Here is a 21,917-nt window from a genome sequence, read left to right on the forward strand (position 1 = left end):
CAATCCTGACTTATATAGATTAATGTGGCTTCTGTCTGATTTTCAGTGGATGTCTGCGCCATCCACCCACAGACCTTTATCATTACCTCAGAAAGCTGGCATGGAAAAGCCAGGGATCTGCAAGTCATTGAGCCTAACATCAGTGGTGATAAGTTGTTGGGGCGGATTCTGAGAAACAGGATCTACATGAATTGAGAAATGCAAAGACTGATTAGAGATAGTCAGCACAGTTTGTGTGTGGGAAGTCGTGTCTTACAAATTTGATAGAATTTTTTTGAAGGGGTGACCAAGAAAATAGATGACAGCAGTGCAGTAGACATTGCCTACGTGGAATTTAGCAAGGCCTTTAACAAGGTACCACACGGTAGACTAGTCAGTAAGGTTAGATCACATGGGATCAAAGGAGAACTAGCCAATTAGATTCAAAATTGGCTTGCCAGTAGAAATGATGTGGGTATGTGAGAATATTATCAAATAAATAGGTTGGACTAAAACCTGGTGTTGTCAGACTTTTTACTGTGTTGCCAGTAGAAGACAGAGGATGGTGGTATAGGGCTGTTTATCAGCATGGAGGCCTGTTCCACAGGGATTAGTGCTGGTTCTACTATTGTTTGTCATTTATATAAACGATTTGGTTGAAAATATAGGAGGCATGGTTAGTAGGGATGACCCCAAAATTGCTGGTATGGTGGACGGTGAAGAAGGTTATCTAAGACTACAATGTGCTCTTAACCAACTGGGCCAGTGTGCCAAGGAATGGCAGATAGAGTTTAATTCAGGTAAATGCAATGTGTTGCATTTTGGTAAGACAAACCAGGACAGGACTTAAACAGTTAATGGTATGACCCTAGGGAGTGTTGCCAAACAGAGAGACCATGGGGTGCAGATACATAGTTCCTTGAAAGTGGCGTCACACATAGGCAGGGGGTGAAGAAGGCATTTGGCTCATTTGCCTTCATAGGTCAGAGCATTGAGTATTGGAGTTGGGATGTTATATTACAACTGTGCAAGACATTGCTAAGGCCACATTTGGAGTAAAATTCTTGTTACCCTGCTATTGGAAGGATGTCATAAAACTGGAATGGGTACAACAAATTTACAAGGATTTCACTGGGACTGAAAGGTTTGAATTATAAGGAGAGGCTGGATAGGCTGAGATTTGTTTTTCTGGAGCATAGGAGAATGAGGGGTGAGGTGTATAAAATCATGAGGGGCACAGATAAGACGAATAGCTAAAGTCTTTTCCTCAGGGTAGGGAAATCCAAAACCAGAGCACATAGGTTTAAGGCAAGCGTGGAAAAATTTAAAGGGGACCTGAGGGGTAACTGTTTCACACAGAGGGTGGTGCAACTTTGAATGGACTGCCGGGGAGGAGGTAGAAGTGGGTACAATTACAACATTTAAAATACATTTGGATCGGTACATTGATGGGAAATGTTTCGAGGGACATGGGCCAAATGCAGGCAAATAGGACTAATTCAGTTTAGGAAACCTGGTCGGCATAGATAAGTTGGGCCAAAGGGCTGTTCCTGTGCTGTACATCTCTCTGACTCTATGACCTGAGGTAAAATGGCCACAGTGTGTAAACTGTGCCAATGAATCAACTATCTCATGTTGGGCAGAGGAAGTTAAAATTACCCTTTTAAGGCTATAATAGTTATGAAGTACTGCAATGCTACAGGACAAAATATAAATTACAAAACACTGCTTCCCATTTCAGAGCCTTAATCAGCATACATGCAGGTTGGAGTTGTGACTATAATACAGGCTGAACCTTGATCTTATCTTTGCTCCTCATAATGGGTGCAAACATAGGATCATAACATCCTACAGCACAAAAGAGGGGCATTGGTCCATTGTGTCTGTTATTTTAAACTTGTTTCAAAAGTGTGACATATAATTGATTAGACAATAAAAATGTATTAACGAGGGAATGTCATTTTACCTACTCAATTAATTTTAACAACTATGTGTTATGCGCGCCCCTGTGGACTAAAAGGCATGAAGAATCATAAGGTGGACTTGAATTTTTCAAAATTGGAAGCTGTTTATTGAAGGTATGCACTCATTCACAATCAGGTCTAAGACCATCCAACAGAGTCCCACACTGGGCAGAGCAAATCCCGCAGGGGTCACCTGACCCATAATCTTAAAGGGGCAGTCTGCACCCCAAATCCCAATAGACTATATTATACATATCATAGAAATCATAGAAACCCTACAGTGCAGAAAGACACTGTTTGGCCCATCGAGTCTGCACCGATCTCAATCCAGCCAGGCCCTACCCCCATATCCCAACATAGTTACCCATTAATCCCTTCAACCTATGCACCTCAGGACACTAAGGGACAATTTTAGCATGGCCAATCAACCTAATCTGCACATCTTTGGACTGTGGGAAGAAACCGGAGCACACAGAGGAAACCCACGCAGACATGAGGAGAATGTGCAAACTCCACACAGACAATGACCCAAGCTAGGAATTGAACCCAGTTGAGTTGTGAAGCAGCAGTGTTAACCACTGTGCTACTGTGCCACCCCTTTATATACAAATCACATTATGCAGGGGCAGATTTACAATGAAACACACCATGGCCTTGCACAGGGCCACCTAAAGTAGTGGAGCCCCAAAATGCTGACTCATTTCACTCACAGCCAATCACATACTGACATACATTGCAAACCTGCCCATAATTGAAAAGTAATGCTCCATTCTCAACCAAGCACCAACGAGGGGATGAAACATATCTAATCCATTATCTGATCGATTCTGCGCTATTGGGATATTCACACATTTGGAACAATATTAGCCATGCTGCATGTAGCCAAGTATCTGTGCTGTTAGGATAGTCAGTACAGATTCAGGGGAGGTCCAGCCCCACTGCCTGATGGGAACACAGCAGTCATTGGCACCCAGTGTTCAGGAGTTCAAACCAAGGAATGCGTGAGAAGGATTGGCTTTCATGTGAGCAGGATTGAAAATTGAGGTGTGTCAGCTCTACCCCCCATCTCACCATCCTTCACCTCCATCTTGTCCTCCTTCACCAATCCATGTCCCTCCTTTACCACTCCCCGTCTTTCACAGTAACTTCATTGAAGTGTTAATGTAAGCCTACTTGTGACACTAATAAAATAAAATCTTGCAACAGGAAAATGCTGATGGTGTGGGAATGAAAGAATGAATGAATGTTTGTGTGCGTGTGAGAGTGAGAGACCCTTTTGTGTCCAGTTTCCTTCAACCGTGAGCCTCTATCCCAAGGATGTTCTCCAGCCATTGTGATGCAGTTGGCTACTGGAATGTTCAAGAGCTGCTGCCATTGCAGTGAGATGTGGTGTACAGAAGTAAGCCACAGCTCACTGGGAGAAAAAAATCACATTCCACAGGTAAATCGCTCACCCTTGCATTGAGACAAGGTTAAGTGAGTCCACTTGCATTGCTTGGAAGAGCAAATCAAAGCCATTGCCTCTATTATAGAATCTCAGCATGAGGATTGCTACCTCTTTAGAGTCCCTGACCTAATTAATAGTTTGTAAGGATCAAGCCTTGGGTAAAATGAAGTCAAATTCTTGAAGAGTCCTTATGCATGAGTCGCAAAAACCCAGCCTGCAGGTGCAGCAGGTGGTCAGGAAGGCGAGTGGGATGCTGGCCTTCATAGCGAGGGGGATTGAATATAAAAGTAGGGAGGTCTTGCTGCGGCTGTATAGGGCATTGGTGAGGCCGCAGCTGGAGTACTGTGTGCCGTTTTGGTCGCCGTACTTACGCAAGGATATTTTGGCCTTGGGGGGAGTGCAGAGGAGGTTTACTAGGCTGATACCGGAGTTGAGGGGGTTGAGCTATGAGGAGAGGCTGAATAAACTAGGCTTGTACTTGTTAGAGTTTAGAAGAATGAGGGGAGATCTCATTGAGACATATAAGATGATGAGTGGGATGGATAGGATAGAGGTGGAGAGGCTCTTCCCGCTCAGAAAGGACAGTAGGACTAGGGGGCACAGCCTCAAGATAAAGGGGGGGGGGCGGTTTAGAACGGAGTTGAGGAGGAACTTCTTCACTTAAAGGGTGGTGAATCTCTGGAATTCTCTGCCCGTTGAGGTGGTGGAGGCTGCCTGGCTAAATATTTTTAAGACGCGGGTTGATGGGTTTTTGATAAGCGAGGGGATTAAGGGTTATGGGGAGAGGGCGGGAATGTGGAACTGAGCCACGACAGATCAGCCATGATCTTATTGAATGGCGGGGCAGGCTCGAAGGTTGATGGGTTTTTGATAAGCGAGGGGATTAAGGGTTATGGGGAGAGGGCGGGAATGTGGAACTGAGCCACAACAGATCAGCCATGATCTTATTGAATGGCGGGGCAGGCTCGAAGGGCTAGATGGCCTACTCCTGCTCCTATTTCTTATGTTCTTAAGAGTATAAAGATTTCTTTAGACCCCATAAGATTTGTCGATCACTTCACTTCTCCTATGTGAAACATAACAACAATACTTAATACTGGCTATGTACATTATGAAATGATGATAATTAGTCATAAATTAGGGTGTGTTACTTTGTTCAATAGATAGTATGGCAGGGAAAAGATAGTTGACTGTTCAGGCAAGAATTTCTTCCTCACTTGACATGTTGGGAAGTAATCAGAGGCAGTATTCCTGAGATGATATCTGATATCCATGTGGGAACTATAGAAATTCACAGCACAGGAAGAAGTTACTTGGTGAAGCACTCTAACTACACAGCTTCAGAAAGAAATATCATTCTTCCTTTTTTTAAAATTTCAGATATAAAACATGATTGATTCCATCCCTGCACTGTATCTGGTGTGAACATTCCATGTCTTAACAATCCCTCAATTCATACCAATAGTTATGTTATATATTTCATTTGATTGATATTATTGCTCCAGACAACCTTCTGTACCCACTGCATAAGAGTGGGGTTCAATTTTCAAGAATAAGGAAATATTTCAAAAATGGAGATTGGGGTTCACTCAAGGACATTTTCTATTGGAGTAATTGAATGATCATCTCTTATTTTCCCATGCCATGGGTCCCAGGACAAAAGTCAATTGAAATAATTCATATCGTTGGCTGCTTGACAAAAGAATAAAGATTTTTACTTATATAGAATCCTTCCTGACCTCAAGACATTTTCAATGAAATACTTCTGAAATTTAGTCACTGTTGGAGGAAACACAAAATCCCATCTATGCATAGCAAGATCTCAAACACTGCAATAAAATAATATGTTTTAGCGATATTGCTTCAGCGATTAGTAACGTTGGAAAAAATCCTGTGTTTTTATTCATATTACCATGAAATTGTTGATGTCTATCTCAAGGGTTGACAAGTCTTCAATTTAATGTTGTCCCACCTGAAAAATGGTATCTTCTTTTGTACTACCAGGAAGTCAGTCTAGATTTTATGCTCAAATCTCTGGAGTGGGCCCACAAACTTCTATCTCAGGTGAAATTACTACAGCCAACATTTTGTTATTAGTTAAGTGAACACAGCTCACAGCTAATATAAGGATGAGACTTCTCGTTTGAATGGCCTAACTCCACACTGAACAGTGTCTTTGCTAAGAGAGTAATTAGAAACACAAACAATACGAATATTCTTGATCTAAGTATGAAGTCTTTTAGTATCTCAGGAGATTTGGAGGGGTAAACATTGAAGTTCAGTGTAACAGCTACAAATCTTGGTGGTTCTCAGGATTAGTAGAAGGATTGGTAAATTTAGCATAGCTACATCCCTGATTAAAATAAATCAGCTACAAAGGAATTGCAATTAAAGGGTATTATTGCCTTAGTGGGGAGTCTTGATGGTTGCTGAGGTGGTTCCTTAGTTCCTGAGCCAGCTTATTGCTGTCCAACTTGAAAATAACACTAGCTCATTGCCAAATCTTTCTGGAGGAGACACATGAACTTTCAATGTAACCTTGCTTTCATTTTTACTAAAGTTGTCATTACAAATAAATGTGTTAGTGTGTGTTAGATGACATAATGGCATCATGTAGACGGTCTGTTTTCAAACAAAATATTATTTTGTAAAAGGACTTCAGCATGACAATGCCCTTTAATTACATCTCATTTTTTAAAAAATAATATTGCTATTTAAACTTTATGCAATAATTTGAGCAGCAAGAATGTCTGTGCTGATTTAACACCTACACAGGCAAAAACATTTTGTGTCTAACTAATATTGATCCAGCTATCTCAGATCGTTATGATTTCTTAAACTATTTTGAAAGCCAAAAGAAAAAAAAACAAATAGTAAGTCATCTGCCTTTTGTTTTTCTTGATAATAATAATGTTAAACTCATTAACTTTTTATCATTTCTTTTACGATTTTAATCTTTAATCTTTATTTGAGTTCATTGTTCCCATGACACTTCATTGGCTCTATCTCAGGTTATGGCTACTTCTTGGGTTATGGCACCTAGGAAATTGCAAGTTTAAAGTTTATTTATGTATGTCACAAGTAGGGTTACATAAACACTGCAATGAAGTTACTGTGAAAATCCCCAAGACGCCACACTCCAGCGCCTGTTTGGGTATACTAAGGGACAGTTTAGTACGGCCCGTCCACTTAACTAGTATGTGTTATGGACGTAGGCTTGTGAATAGTGTACCGGGCAGCAAAAGTCTTCTGGCATAAAGCATGCTGGTACATTTTGTTTTGCAAATTTTTTTAAAAAGTTAGAATTGCACAGCACTCAGAGCCATTTGAACAGTTCTTTGCAAGACATTAATGCAGCAGCAGAACCTCTGTTGCTAAAGGCTGTGGGATTCGACATGACATGGGCATATCCCTTTCTACCTATGTGCATATTGAGGGATGGTTTGGAGGTTGAGGAGTCGCTGTGCTGATGGGTGCAATACCTGTACAGCGGTACCTTTAATACTCGGCGCTCCCAGTCAGTCGGACATGTTGCCTGGGCAACGGCCATGGCAACTGGCTCAGAGCCTGGGGCTGTCTCTCTCTCTCTTCTCACACACTCTCTCTCTCTCACACACACACACAAACGCATTTTACATCAGTTCGTCGCTGGATGATGTGGCAGCCGCTGGAGAATAGAGAGCTCCGACTTTAGAGTCAGAGCAAGCGCCAGAGCAGAGAAAAAAAATAACTCTGTAGGCTGGGCAGAGAGAGAGAGAGAGGGGGGGAAGCCGGGCAGGGGGGGGAGGAGGTGGAGGGGAAAGAGGGTTTTCCCAGCTTTTGCTCTGAGACAGGGGAGAGGAGGAGTGGGGAGAGAAGCGATGGACACCGTGCAGGATGCTTCACCCTGCGCCTCAGGCCAGTGGCTGGCGGCTCTCCTGCTCACCCTGTGCTGCTTGTTGCCCACTTGCCTCCCGGCCGCTCAGAGCGTGGATTTCCCCTGGCCAGCTGTGGACAACATCATGGTGCGACAGGGAGACACGGCCGTCCTCAGGTAGGGAACAACCTGTGACACCAGCCCACCCGCGCCGGCACATCACACACTTTTGGTCACCTTTTATTTATATATACATATACAATTTTTTTTTCCTCTCTCTCTCCAGTAGAGGGGGGAAAAAAAGACAGCGTTTGGGATGTTGTGGTGGGCGGAGGTTTAAGTTGCACATGGTTGACCAATCTGTTGTATGCCCAGCTGTGTGTGTGTGTGTTTTCATAGTTCCTGCACAATGTAGTTTGAGTGGAGGAATTAAAACGGATGTAAATATACAGCAGGAACCACTTCATACCATCCCTTCCACCGCATTGTGCGACAATTTTACTTCCTGACCTCCCTTTCTAAAAATTAAGACCATCGCGATTTACTGGCGCCTGTCGTATTTTGTGTAAGTTTTGATACATCGTTTGATCCCGCAACTTAAATAGAAATAGAGGGAGAGAATACTGTCACTGATGCAACGAATTGTGCTTGATTTTACAGAGCTGTAATAACGGTAAGAAGCAATAATAGTTGACCTGTAAGAGTTGTATTTGAATGGGCAGACTTCATTTTGCCACACCCTTTATTTCCCACCCCACCTACAGTCAGAAACGAATGGGCAACACAGATGTCTAATTGTCGTTATTATTCTGACACAGACACTGCCCGTCACTAGCTCCTGAGCAGAAATGTGAAATTACCTTTCATTTTCTTATCACCATTTAATGTGATGTTGATAACTTCTGAAGTACATAATGTGCTGTACTTGTGCACCCACACAAGAGATTTGTACATGCTAATACCTGATATGACAAAGGATGGAAAACATTCATTTTAAAGGTATATTTCTGTATTGATGTCCTCGTTACACCTGCAACTAACAGAGCAATAAGGTTTTACTGACTGATACCTTCAACATTTGACTTTTTTTGGGTCTTCTTAGAAGTTTCATTTTTTTTATCCCCATAATCAGAGCAACATAGGACTAAATGTTAAAAAATCTTTAATTGCATGGTGTATGTCATAATCATCAACTGCTTGATGGTTAGCCAAAAATGCCTAGAGCACTGAGTACAAATCAGAGTCAATTGAATTTCCTATCTTTCAGTGATTGAATTTTTGCAGCTCTGAGTTGGGGTGCGAGATTGAGCACTTAATAATAGAATCCACACGAAAAGAATAATTGGCAGGACCAGTTCAACCCTGGAGTAGTGCACCTCCTTTTGGCCAATCACAGTGTGGCATTGACAGCTTTCTACAGCTAGATAATCTCACCTTCTCAAATGAGGAAGGGAAGCGCAGTGATGCTGTTCACCTAATGGGGAAAGCATAGGGGGGAGAGTTCCATTTAATCCTTTACGTGAACTGTATTTTAAACATTTATTGAGAATTAGTAACTGATTATAATAGATGTTTCTTATGGCATCAAATTAATGTAAAATGCAGCATTCTATGTCGTGTCAAAAATTTGACTGCATTCTGTTTTGATTTTCTTTCCCTCATGACTATCTTATTGAATGTAGTATTACTGCATGCATCTCCATCCATATTCTTCTCAATTTTATTTGCTTATCATTTGGCTGTCCATGTATAATAATATTTTATATTTCAAGGCGGAGTCCAATAACTACACGCTGCAGAAAACTAATCAAGGAAATTAATCTGAAGGAATAATGATTTGGGTTGCAATTGCATTCTGTAACTAAAATACAGTTTACTGGGTTAATAATTGTTTCAAAATTTGAGTTTATAAACTTCTTGAAGTATTGTAAGTATTTTAACAAATAAAATAACAATTTGTTTTCACATAGTGTGAAAAATGGCCCTTGGCATGTGTAAGGATGTAGGTGTAAGGATAAAAGCAGATCCTAAAACAGATTTTATTTTACTTGCTCATAGAATGAGAGCATCATGAGCAAGGCCAGCATTTGTTATCCATTCTTAATTGTTCGTGAGAAGGTGATGGTGAGCCACTTTCTTAAATCGTTACTCTTTCTTAATTGTTCGTGAGAAGGTGATGGTGAGCCACCTTCATGAATCACGACAGACTGTGGTATAGGTATGCCCACCATGCTGTTTGGGGGGGAGTTTCAGGATTTTAATCTACTAATAATGAAGGAATGGCAATGTACTTCTCAGTCAGGGTAGCGTGTTAGTTGGTGATTAACTTGCAGGTAGTGGTGTTCCCACCCTTATTGTTTTAGGAGTTAGCGCTCGCAGTTGGAAGGTGCTGCTGTTGAAGGAGCCTTGGTGAGTTGCTGCAGTACACCTTGTAGATGATTTACATTGTTTCCACTGTACACCTATGTTGGAGGGAGTTTAACGTGGTGGATGGAGTGCTGATCAAGTGAGCTATCTTTTCTTGGATGGTGTTGAAATTCCAGTGCGCTGTTGAAGCTTCACTCATCCAGGCAATTGCAGTGTATTCCATCACATGTGTGATTTATGCCATGTAGCTGGTGGACAGGTTTTGTGAAGTTAGGAAGTGAGTTAGTCACCACAGAATTCTCAGCCTCTGATTTGCTTTTGTAGCTTCAATATTTATACAGCTGGCCCAGTTAAGTTTCTAGCCAATGGTATCCTCCAGGAAGTTGTTGGTGGAGGATGCAGTGATGGTAGTGTCATTGAATTTCGAGAGCGAATGGTCAGGTTCTCTCTTGTTGGAGATAGTCGTTCTCTCGGGAACTCGAGCAGCTAGGGAATCATGGAAGAAATGTCCGGAGGGTGGAGCTTAGCATTTTCAGAGCACCAGGAGAATCTTCAGGATTGCTTCCAGTTGACGTCAAATTTTGAAAAGCGAGAGCAGCTCCTTGTTTTTTTTTAAATCTAAATCAGGTAACACATGTCCTTAACCCATTCATTCCCAGGTTCAAAGAAGTAGAATCTGAGCTGCAAGGCATTGGACAGGGAAGTACATAAATGACAATACTTCAGCGGGATTTGGAGCTGAATTTTATGCCTCTCCCAAGCCATTTAATTGGCTCTTGGTGGTGGAGACGTTTCTGATGCAAGCCAATTAAAGGGCCAGGGCTGCTCAATGGCTGTGGGACAAACTGGATAACATTTATCCTCAGAGAGGAGGTGTTGGTGGTGTAGACCTCATCCCCTTGTAAAATATAGCCCTGATGTGTGAGGATATGAGTGGCATAACTTTGGATTGTTTGTAGTACTTGTGGGGTGGAGGATGGGAAATTGGTTAGGAATGCATTCGCTGAATAGGGGGAAAACCTATCTCCACAGTCATCATCCATTGGGATTGATGATGACTTGCTGCCATTGCAGTTTGGGCTCTGAGATAGCTGATAAGTCCAGTGCTTGATCTGCAGACCCTGCCATGTGTGGCGGACGTGGTACTTGAAGCGTTGGGTAGGTGAATTGTTTAGAGGTTTGTCTGTTTTCTCCAATGCATCGATTTCTCTTCTGCTTGTTCCCAACAAAGTGTCTGTTTGGTGTCTTTCAGTATGAACCTTCTCCATTTTGGTGGGTCACAGGCTAAGGATTCCCCTGCATTTATGGGAATGTTAGGTAGCTTCAGACATGCTTTGAGGACATCCCTGGAGCATTTCCGCTGTCCTCATGGGAGTCTGCTACTGCTGCTGTCTGCTTTCAGGTGGAGCAGTTGTTTCAGGAGTCTGGTGTCAGGAATGTAAATGACATGTCCTGTTCAATGGAGATAGTTTTGAGTGATTAACACCTTGATGCTGAGCATGTTGGCTTGGGAGAGGATGCTGCTGTTGTACTTGCTACAGGATTTGGAGACACCGCTGATGGTACTACAGTGCTTTGAGGTGTCTGCTGTAGGTTGTCATAATCACTGACACATATAGGAGCATGGTTATGCCTAATGAGCTCTGATCTTAGTCTCAGGTTTGAGATCCTGGTTCTTGAATACTCTTTTCCTTAGTCAGCTGAAGGCTGAACTGGCATAAAAGAACAAAGAACAAAAACAGCCCGGGAAACAGGCCCTTTGGCCCAACAAGCCCGCGCCGCCATTTTAACATTACCATTCCCCCCCTCCACCCATGACCCTTATCTATTGTTTATGGCATTCCACATTGAGGGGAACTAATTTAGGGACAACTTATTACCCCCAATCAGCTTAAAAGCACATCTTTGGGGTGTGGGAGGAAACCGGAGCACCCGGAGAAAACCCATGCAAGCACGGGGAGAATGCGCAAACTCTCACAGACTCAGGCCCAAATCCATGTGTCTGCACAGCAAACAGTGATAGTCACTGAGCTGTCGTGTTGCCCAGCATCTGGTCCAGTTTAAGCACACACTAACGACATGAAGCACTAGGCTACTTTCGAACATTCAGGAGCCGCCCAAGTATGACACATCGCGTGTATGCCCCTCGTTGGACAACAAGGCGGACTGATTTAAAACCTGTGAATTAAAAGAGAGAAACATTATTATCATACCACATCCTTTTACATTACGTCCCAATGCTAATGAACCTTATTTAAAACAATCTCCTATATCCTCCCATCTCCAACCCACTCATGTGCATGTCATGTGCTGGAGGTGGTGATGAATTTCATTGGCTCTATCTGCCTTCATTGTGAGGAACCTTCTAAGATATGGAAAATGGTCCACGTTTGGTGGAACAGGAGATGTGTTGGCGGTATCTTGGTAGGGCACTCTTAAGTTTGGCCTGATTGAAGTCCCCAGCCACGATGAACAAGGCCTTGGGATGTTTCGTCTCAAGACTATTTGTGATGGTGTTTAATTCGTCCAGAGCAGTCTTCATGTCTGCGTGTGGTGGGATGTAAACTGTTGTCAGGATATCAGAGGTGAACTCCTGTAGAAGATAGTAGGGATGGCATTTTAGTGTCAAGTATTTTACCACAAGGTGTTGATTAGGAGGTAGACCCACCTCCCCTAGCTTTGCCTGAGGCCACTATACGGTCCATTTGGTAACATCTTAACAATTCCTGTGATAATGAGTTCCACAATTTTATTGATATCACCAATGGATGTCACGTGGGCAAATAGTGACCCATGGCACTGTCAGCCCCTGGGGAATCAATGTTGTCTGTATAGCATCACTTGAAGCAGCATTATTGAACAAATTTCTCTTCCATTAAATTTGGAAATAATATTGATGAGATACATCAGTAGATGGACTGAAGTAGGGTCGGAGTGGGTGGTATTGGAAGGTGGAAGTATTCATAATGGAGAGAATCTTAGAGCAGAAGTTGAGTTTTGAATCAAACATGATTAAAAAGATTATGCTGCCTCCCTTTTAATACAACAGACACAATCATGTGCTTTACCTGTGCTAATCATCACTAGACACAGGAAGCTTCCAATCCTCCATTGGGCTGTATTTAATGCGGATGGTGGTATCTTAATGACGGGCTAGAAAGCAGGGGGCAACTGCACATTGGCTCTTTCCAGGAGCCCCAACCTAATTATGAGCCCATCAGGGTAATTAACTGCCTGGTATTGGGACTTGAGTCCTTTTAACGGTGCAGATCCTATCACCAAGAGCTGCTGGCCAATTCAGAAGCTGGCAGTACTTTAATCTCAGCAGTGCCTCTGAGAATGTAGCTACTGATGGGACTGTAACCAGCCAGGAGCAGCACTTTGGAGCAGATCCAGTCACAGGTGTGTGAGGTTGCTAGGCCAGACCACAGTGAGAGAGAGAGAGGGGATGTCAGTGGTGAGGGGGATTGTTTCCTTGAGGGTGGTTCTTGCTTTTGGGGAGAATTCTTCAGTGGGCAACAGGTACCCAATCAGGATGGTAGTAAGGGGGGGGGGCAGAGCGTAAGCACACTGGGGAAGCAGATTGCTAGGCAATGTGATATACAAGTGTACACAGTATATGGGAGATCTGTAACCACCCCCCACCTCCACCCACAGACGTGATCATCGGCCTCCTGATCATTCCAACACCCCCCCCCCGCCCCGATAACTGGCCACCAGATCGCTAACTTCACGCTTGCCAGCCCCGACCCCCATTCAGTGGTCTTGACCCTGATCACTGGTCACATCATCGGCCCCTCACCTCCCAATACAGAGTGCTCCCCACCCTCCCCGGTCTGGCTCTGCCTCTGTGAGGCCCTGACCCCTCTTGCTCCACTCCTTCAGCACTACCCTGTGGCATGGGCACTGGCATGGCCCCAGGCAGTGGTACTGTCAAAAGGGCACAGCCTGTCCCCAACCACCTGGGAGGCCCTTAATGGCCTCTGGTGACACTAGCGAGGCCATCATATTAGGTCCCCGTTGGTGCGGGCCATTTGTAATTCTCGCCCCATAAGAAGCTCCATCAGTGAGGTTGGAGAGCTAAGTGAGCCCAGACTATTATGTGCTGATGTCACTAATAGCATTTAAATCATCCTGAGGGCAAGAGGCTGATTAAAATGGCCCGGGAGGATCATGAACAGCCTGACACCAAGCGTGTTTCCCGTTTTTAGCCTCCCACTAAAATTTCCTGCCCTGCTACGCTACTCAATCGGCACAGCAGGGCAGAAAGACCTTTATCTTCAAAATTGGATGTCCATAACCAGAGGATCTCAAGCCCCGTAGACCAACAAGTAAAAAGATTAAAGACCTTTTGTTTCACCTTCTCTGTACTTAAGTGTGAGAATGAAGCAGGTTCTCTGATCCTTGGCAATTCCCACAGGATGATCTCCTTGTCCATACAAGAAATCCTTGCACTGACAAAGAAGAAAGGTTTGAGAGTGGCCATTCCACCCCATTATCCACTGGACACTGCTGTAAGTTTGAGAAACACAGGGGGAACCCTTTGTTTGTGTTTTGCAAATGGAGACAAGACGGAACATTCCTTTATCCCAGTTCCACTTTTCCTTTCCTGTGAACTGATCATGGTCTCAGGCAACAGGACTGAAAATTTCTTGTGGTGTGCTACATGAGGGCATGGCCATTATAGCCCACGTCTAAAGTTGCTAACCTTCTAGGAATGTTCTTCATTCTCCAGGAAGTTAAGATTAATCTCAGAACACAGTTGTGAATAACTCAGAAGAAACCTCATCATTAGAAATGTGTGTGGTTTATCTTAATTTATCTTGGACACCCTTGCTTATTAATACAGTGAGAAGTCTTACTACTTAAACTTGGTGTCAGGCTGTTTATGATCCTCCCAGGCCATTTTTACTGATGTAATCAGCCTTGCCCTTGGAATAATTTAAATGCTATCAGTAACATCAGGACATAATAGTCTGGGCTCACTTAGCTCTCTGACCTGAGGAACAGCTCTTCGAAAGCTCGTGCTACCAAATAAACCTGTTGGACTTTAACCTGATGTTGTGAGACTACTTGCTGTGCCCACCCCAGTCCAATGTCTGCATCTTCACATCATTGCTTATTAATAGTAGAGGTATAAAAATTGGGGAAAAGGCTTGTATGACCATCAAGAACCAGACTATTATCAAGAAAAATCTGTTCAGTTAGCAGTAGGGAGGGGAATGTGGTGTACCGTGAGATGGATTTGCTGGGGAAACAATGACAGGAGCACAAGGCAGGACAGAATGTAGTGAAACCGGCAGGAATATGTTCAGTCAGAATTGGCAACCCTAAACAACCGGATCTCCACAGGTTAACAATATGGTTTGTGAAAGCAGAGAAGTCCCCAGCCCTCCATGCTATACTGAGCAGAGACAATGTAACTGAGAACTGTGAAGTTACCGTCAGGTGGCAGGTGAGACCTCTTTAGTCTGTTTGGCCAAAGTTAGAATGGTTCAGCGGTTTGTGAATTGAAATTCTGGAGGAACCAAAGAATCATTTTAATTTTCAAAAGGCACAGCCACCAATGAAATGGAGAACAGCTGGAATGGGTGTGTGTAACTGCTTTGTCTTCACATTCATAAATGATGCATGCTGATGATGAAAAGATATTTTCAAAACATATTCCTATTGAAATTGAATTTCAGTACAAGTTGGGTCGACAGCTCAATTTGGCAAATGGCCAGATAAGCAATGTATCCAACTCAACACGGCAGCTGAAGTTGAATCAACTTCCAACAGATTACATCAATTTCTTTTACTTTTTCCCTCTCCTTTGTATATATTTTGCCTTGGAGAGATCATCATAGCAAAGAAGATTGCATTTCAAAACTGATGCAAATCCCACAAGTGAGGCGACTTCAATAAGTTCAGCTTGGTGTCAGTTGTTGTAAAACCTGAAATAGGAATTTGGCATATCCTGGTGTCATGACAACCACTGTGAATTATGGGTAGTCAAAATGGCAAAGCTGCAATGCAGCAATGAGTAATTTCTTTGAAATATTAGGGCCATCAGGCTCCTCTTTGAGTGATGTGTCTAATGCAGTGAACATCACAAGTGTCTGCCACATTATTGCTCAATGTAATTTGATTCTGATGTTTTGGAGGATTGGAGCTGTGCATGGAAACTACAGCAGGTAGGTGAGTGCTACAGGTGGATTCTTCCGTGTTGCTCGGGGCAACCAAAGGAAAATAGGTTTGCTGTGCCTCTGGGCTCAGGATCCTGACTTTGTAATCATTTTCATGTCCTAACCATGAACGGAAGGGATGTGGGGGTGGGATGCAAATAGTCATAGCTATGATTTCACCCAAACTTGGCAGCTAATTGTCTGAAGGCATGTTAGATGTCAATTAGCAATGGTAGGCATGGGATGGAGGCAAAACTTGGTGTAGGCCTGATTTAAAGGCAGCTTGGCAGCCATTCTAATAGCAGTCATTTTATGTTGCAATAAAAGCAAGAGGCAAAGGCTCAGCAGCAGAGCTGTCCGATGGTTGAGATTTTGTTGGGGCAATAAGAGAGAAGTCTTGTTCCCATGAGATGACAGGAGAAAGCCACCAGCAAAACACAACAGGCCTGGCTTGAGGTCAAACCCAACAGTAGCTAAAGTGTTCTCTGGAGCACCAGCTTGCTGTACTGCATGAGGTTTAATTACCTCTCCTTTGGGGAGGTGAGTGCAACTTGACAGGTAGGTTGAAGGGCAATCATCAACAGACATACAAGTTGAGTTGTGCAAGTATGCATACCTGAACATGGTACGTACTGACCTTTCAGCAATGTCTAGAGATCAAGCATTGCTGAGGAGAGGATCTGGCAGCACAGATGCACACAGCTTCTTATTTAAATGAGCCATTGGCATTGTTGACAGAGGCCAGCATTGCCTTATCTCTCTTTTTTTCCCTTTTCAGGAGAAGTGGTCAAAGATTTCAGTGGACAGAACCCATGCAGGAGGAGGATTGACCCAGCTCACCATCCTCATTGCCATGGAGGATGCAGCAATGGGAATCTCCAGTGTGGCCACATACAACTAAGTGAGCAATGGGGAAATAGGAATACCTAAAGGAGCTGGCTCAAAGCTATTGATGCCTGTAAATATAGGGGATGAAGTGCACTCCTCCCTATCTGACGGCATGCAAATACCTCAACTGTATTGAGAAATCTCAGCTCTGCAGAGCCTTCTGCAGCCCAAAGTGGTGTTCTCATGATCTCTTTTATGTATCTGCTACAGAATCAGTCATGGATGGTGTGCCTGACCATGCAAGAAACCAGACCAACAGAACCAGCATTGTCACACCATTCAAATGCACTTTTGCAGATGCATTCACATCAACATATCCTTGTGTATGGTTAGAAAGGGTGCTGCTGAGTGAAGAGCTTGGTATTGCAGGAGTAAGTGACAGAAACTGAGTCAGCTGTGGACAATTTCCCTCATTGAATGGAGCACAGACACAGCTATACTCAGTTTGGGCATAGATGCAGTGTACTGAGAGTCACAAGCCAGCTGTATTTTGACCAGTGGCGCACGAGGTGTACTGACATGAGGCAATGCAGGTGATGAGAATGGACTTGTGCACCACAGTATCTCAGGGCTTTGAACACATGGCTTATTCCAGTGAGCATGATGCCAATCTCATGGAAAACCAAATGCAGCACTGAGTTGATGCCATGCTCTTTTTTATTCAAATGTGGGACATGGGAATCACTGGCTGGCCAGCATTTATTGCCCATCGCTAGTCATCCTTGAGAAGGTGATGGTGAGCTGCCTTCTTGAATCACTGCAGTCCATGTGCTGTATGTTGACCCACAATGCCATTAGGGAGGGAATTCCAGGATTTTGTCCGAGCGACTACGAAGGAATGGCTATATATTTCTAAGTCAGGATGGTGAAGGGGAACTTGCAGGTGGTAGTGTTCCCATGTATCTGCCGCCCTTGTCCTTCTAGATGGAAATGATTGTGGGTTTGGAGGGTGATTGTTTAAGGATCTTTGGTGAATTTCTCCAGTGCATCTTGTAGATAGTACACACTGCTGATACTGAGTGTCAGTGGTGGAGCGAGTGGATGTTTTTGGATGTGATGCCAATCAAGCAGGCCGCATTGTCCTGGATGGCGTCAAGCTTCTTGAGCATTGTTAGAGCTACACCTGTCCAGACAAGTGGGCAGTATTCTATCACACCCCTGACTTGTGCCTTCCAGATTGTGGATAGGCTTTGGGGAGTCAGGAGGTGAGTTACTTACTGAAGTAACCCTAGTTTCTGACCTACTCTTGTGACCACCATGTTTATGTGGCAAGTCCAGTTAAGTTTCTGGTCAAAGGTAACCCCAAGGATGTTAAAGGTGGGGAATTCAGTGATGGTAACGTTATTGAATGTCAAGGGGCAGTCATTAGATTGTCTCTTATTGGTGATGGCATTGCCTAGCATTTGTATGGCACAAATGTTGCTTGCCACTTGTCATCCCAAGCTCGGATATTGTCCAGATCTTGTTGCATCTAGAAATGGACTGCCTCAGTATCTGAGGAGTCGCAAATAGTGTTGAATATTGTGCAATCATCAGTGAACATCCCCACTTCTGATCTTATGATAGAAGAAGGAGATAGTTGGCATCTGGAGATAGTTGGACCTAGGACACTACCCTGAGGAACTCTTGCAGAGTTGTCCTGGAGGTGAGCTGACTAATCCCCCCTCCCACAGCCATAACCATCTTCCTATGTGCCAGACATGCAGCATTGACCCTTGACGTCTGAGTGCAAAGTTTTTTTATTTTAAGATATTGTCAGAACTTTGCAATCAGATGTCAGTACATTCTGAACTTGCTGTAGCCCAGACATTTTGAATAGTAGTTATATTAAACAATCCAGAATTTGCTGATTCCGCATTAAGAGAGCCATCTAGCAGTCTGGTTAGGCATTTATATAATTATTTGGGTTTGCTTCCACAGACTATCTTGAAAATTGGATCTTCTTCATTCCCTCGGTTCTTTTTAAAGTTAGCTCTGTGAGTTTTTGTCTGCAAGTGTAAGTACATCTCTGGTGTTTCATATAATTCTTCCACTGATCTTTTCTCTTGTCGTTCTTTATTCCTGAGATATGGGTGTGATAAAGTTGACATTTAATACGTGTTTGTGTATATACAATTGAATAACTTGACTGCCTGGGCAGCAGCAGGAGTAACGTGCAGCAGACTAAACCTGGGGTTTAGTGGCGTCAACTTAACTAAAAGAAATCTGAAAAGTTAAGGGACTGAGAGTAATATTTTTATGTAAAAAAAACCCCCAAATTAACTGAATAAGAGATGGAAGTGCAGATTATGTGTTGTAACTATAGTACATGGGAACTGGTGGATCCCATTGCGAGCCACAGTGACCACATCCAGACAAAATGTTTGCAGCTCAGGGAACTTTGGTTCGGAGTTGGTGAGCTTGAAATTGAGCTTCGAACACTGCAGCACATCAGGGAGGGGGGAGAGTTATCTCAACACTGTTTCAGACATTCACGCTCCATAGGTTGAGTAGTTCACATCTGGACAGTTGTCAGGGACAGGACGATATGACTACGAGTGAGGCAGGTAAGGGATCCTGAATTTATCATCGGAAGAACCTCCAGTCTTGACCTTGTCCAATAAGAAGTTTTTGCTTCCTGTGTGGATGAGGAAAAAGACTGTAGGGAGGATGAGCAAACTGACCACTGCACCATGGTACAGGAAGCCATTCACGCAAAGGGAGCAAAAAGATAATTGGTGGTTGCAAATGATTCTATAATCAGGGCACAAACTGCACCCTTTTTAAGCAGAATTGAGAGTCCTGTAAGGTGCATTGCCTACCTGGTGCCAGGGTAAAGGACATCGCGAACTGACTTGAAAGCTTAATGGAACATGAAGGGGGGGAACGGTGGGGATACAGTTGTTGCGATCCATGTTGGGACCAACAACGTAGCCCAGATACCACAGTCCCAGATGACCATAGGCTGCTCTCCCCTTTGAGGGGGAGAGCTGACTGGTGGCGGTTTAACCTTAGGATCATCACACCTCAGGCAAGGGCAGGGTGAAGAAAGTGGGCCTTCATAAGCAACCACAGCCAATACAGGAATTGAACTCGTATTGTTGGCATCACTTCACATCATGAACCAGCCATTCAGACACCTGAGCTGTCTGATCCCCAAGAGCCCCTGTTTGGGGAATATCAGGAATTAGGAACAAAATTAAAGAATAGGACCTCCAAGGACTTTAACCTTTGGATTATTACCTGAGCTATGTGCAAATTTGCATAGAGATAAGAAAATTAGAGAAGTAAATGTGTAGATAAGAGAGTGGTGTGTGAAAGAGGGGCCACTGGCATCAGTATTGAGACAGGAAAAAACTGTACCATTGGAACAGACTCTACCTGAACTGATCTGGGACCAGTGTCTGAGCAGAAAGGCCAAATAGGATGGTCAAAAGGCCTTTAAAATAGTAAATGTGGGGAAGCCCTCAGGAAGTCAATATAATTTCAATAACCAGTAAGAAGACAGAGAATAAAGAAATAGTCAATAATCCTACTTCAGGTATAGCTGGTCATAGCAAAACTATCAGAAGCATATTGATTAAACCAAAAGAGAGAAATAATAAACAGGAGAATAAAACATAGTGCTGAGGGACAGGTTAGAATCATTGGCCCAAATTTGTTCTATATACAAATGCACAGAGTTTAAGGAATAAATTAAATGAGCTGCAGGTACAAATTCAAGGTGGAGGATATAGTAGCCATTACTGAGACATGGCTGCAGGATGCTCAAGAATGGGAACTAAATAAGCCAGGTTCTAAAGTTTACAGGATGGATCGGGAAAATGGCAGAGGGAGTGGTGTAGATAGCCTTATTGATTTAAAAAAACAAAATCAAAGTACAATGTAAGTTTACAAGAATTATACCTGGACTTCAGGGGATAAGTTTTGAGGAGAAATTATACAAATTGGGCCTGTTTTCTCTGTAATTTAGAAGGTTAAGGGGTGGCCTGATCGAAGCCTTCAAGATATTAACTGGAAAAGACTAGGAAGATAAAGAAAAAGGGAATGATTTGTCAAGCGTATAAATGGGACAGAATTGATTTTTTTTGGCGAGTAAGAAATGGAATTTTACCTCACTCTGTGAAAAGAATATGCAAGATCTGTTTTCCATTAGCAGGGGGAGGAGGCAGGACCTAAGCTCACTGAAAGCCAACAGATCGCAACATAGGGTACCATTGCGCATGTGCAGATCGCTATGTTCTCTATGAACAGAGATCTGTCAATCACTATGTCCCCCAGCTACCACCGGCTTCCGTGGCCGATTTTGGCTCCAGCATGAGCCATCCGATTTCCTCCCTCCCTCCACCCCCAACCCCACCCCCCTCCCCCTCTCCAGTTATTACAGGGCTCCGTGGGCAGTTTTCTTTCCTAACCACGCCCCCCCCCCCCCACCTCCACCAAGGTACTTAGTGGGCGGTGCCAGTTTTTGCTCTTTGGGCAGTGCCATGGTGCCAGGCTGGCACTGCCAAAGCGTGCTGCCCTCTGTCCTCAACCTCCCGGGGGGCCTCCAGTCCCACTATTCTTGAGGACTGGATGTGATCCTCACTGGTGAGCATGCAGAGGCAAATGAGCCTGGATGATTGCATCCTGGACTCATGCCCTTTTTTGGGCACAAGGTTGATCTTGATGGATATCTGGTGCTGGTAAGATCACGAAGGGTGAGAAATTGGGCGTGAACCTGATTTCCCCTGTGCTCTCATTATCTTACTGGCTCATCCTGCCCATTGGCCAGCAGGACAAAATGGCAAGATTGTGGCTAAAATGTTTCCACTGGTTGGAGGTTCGAGAACTAGGGGCATTGACTAAAAATTAGGGTCAGACCATTCAGGAGAGATGTTAGGAAGAACTTATACACACAAATGATGGTCGGGGTTTGGAATTCTGTTCCACAAAAGGAAGTTGGTGCTAGATCAGCTGCTAATTTAAAACCTGAGGCAGATAATTTTTTGTTAAGCAAAGGTATTAAGGGCTATGGGCCAAAGGCAGGTATATGAAGTTAGGTCACAGATCAGCCATGATCATATTGAATGGTGGAACAGGCTCAAGGGACTAAATAGCCTGCTACTGTTCGATGTTCCTAAAAGACAGTGACAAATCAACCACCTTGGTGTTGGAATCACATATAAACCAAACCGGACAAAAATGGTAGGGTTCCTTCCTTAACAGAGCATTAGTGGGTCAGTTGTGTTTTTATAACAATGTAATAGTTTGGTGGTCACTTTAACTAA

General features: G+C 43.6%; 1 protein-coding gene across 1 annotated transcript in view; it reads left to right on the forward strand.

The window, feature by feature from the left end:
• Positions 1-7,228: 7,228 nt before the first annotated feature.
• Positions 7,229-21,917, forward strand: part of negr1 (neuronal growth regulator 1) — a 518,020-nt gene continuing 503,331 nt past the window's right edge. The window contains exon 1 of the mRNA XM_080195565.1: positions 7,229-7,423. Within this exon, the coding sequence (XP_080051691.1) occupies positions 7,251-7,423 (173 nt within the window). The 5' untranslated portion in view covers positions 7,229-7,250. The remainder of the gene's footprint in view (positions 7,424-21,917) is intronic.

Source organism: Carcharhinus amblyrhynchos, chromosome 9 (genome assembly GCF_965287045.1).
Source record: "Carcharhinus amblyrhynchos chromosome 9, sCarAmb.v2.hapA, whole genome shotgun sequence".
NCBI lineage: Eukaryota > Metazoa > Chordata > Chondrichthyes > Carcharhiniformes > Carcharhinidae > Carcharhinus > Carcharhinus amblyrhynchos.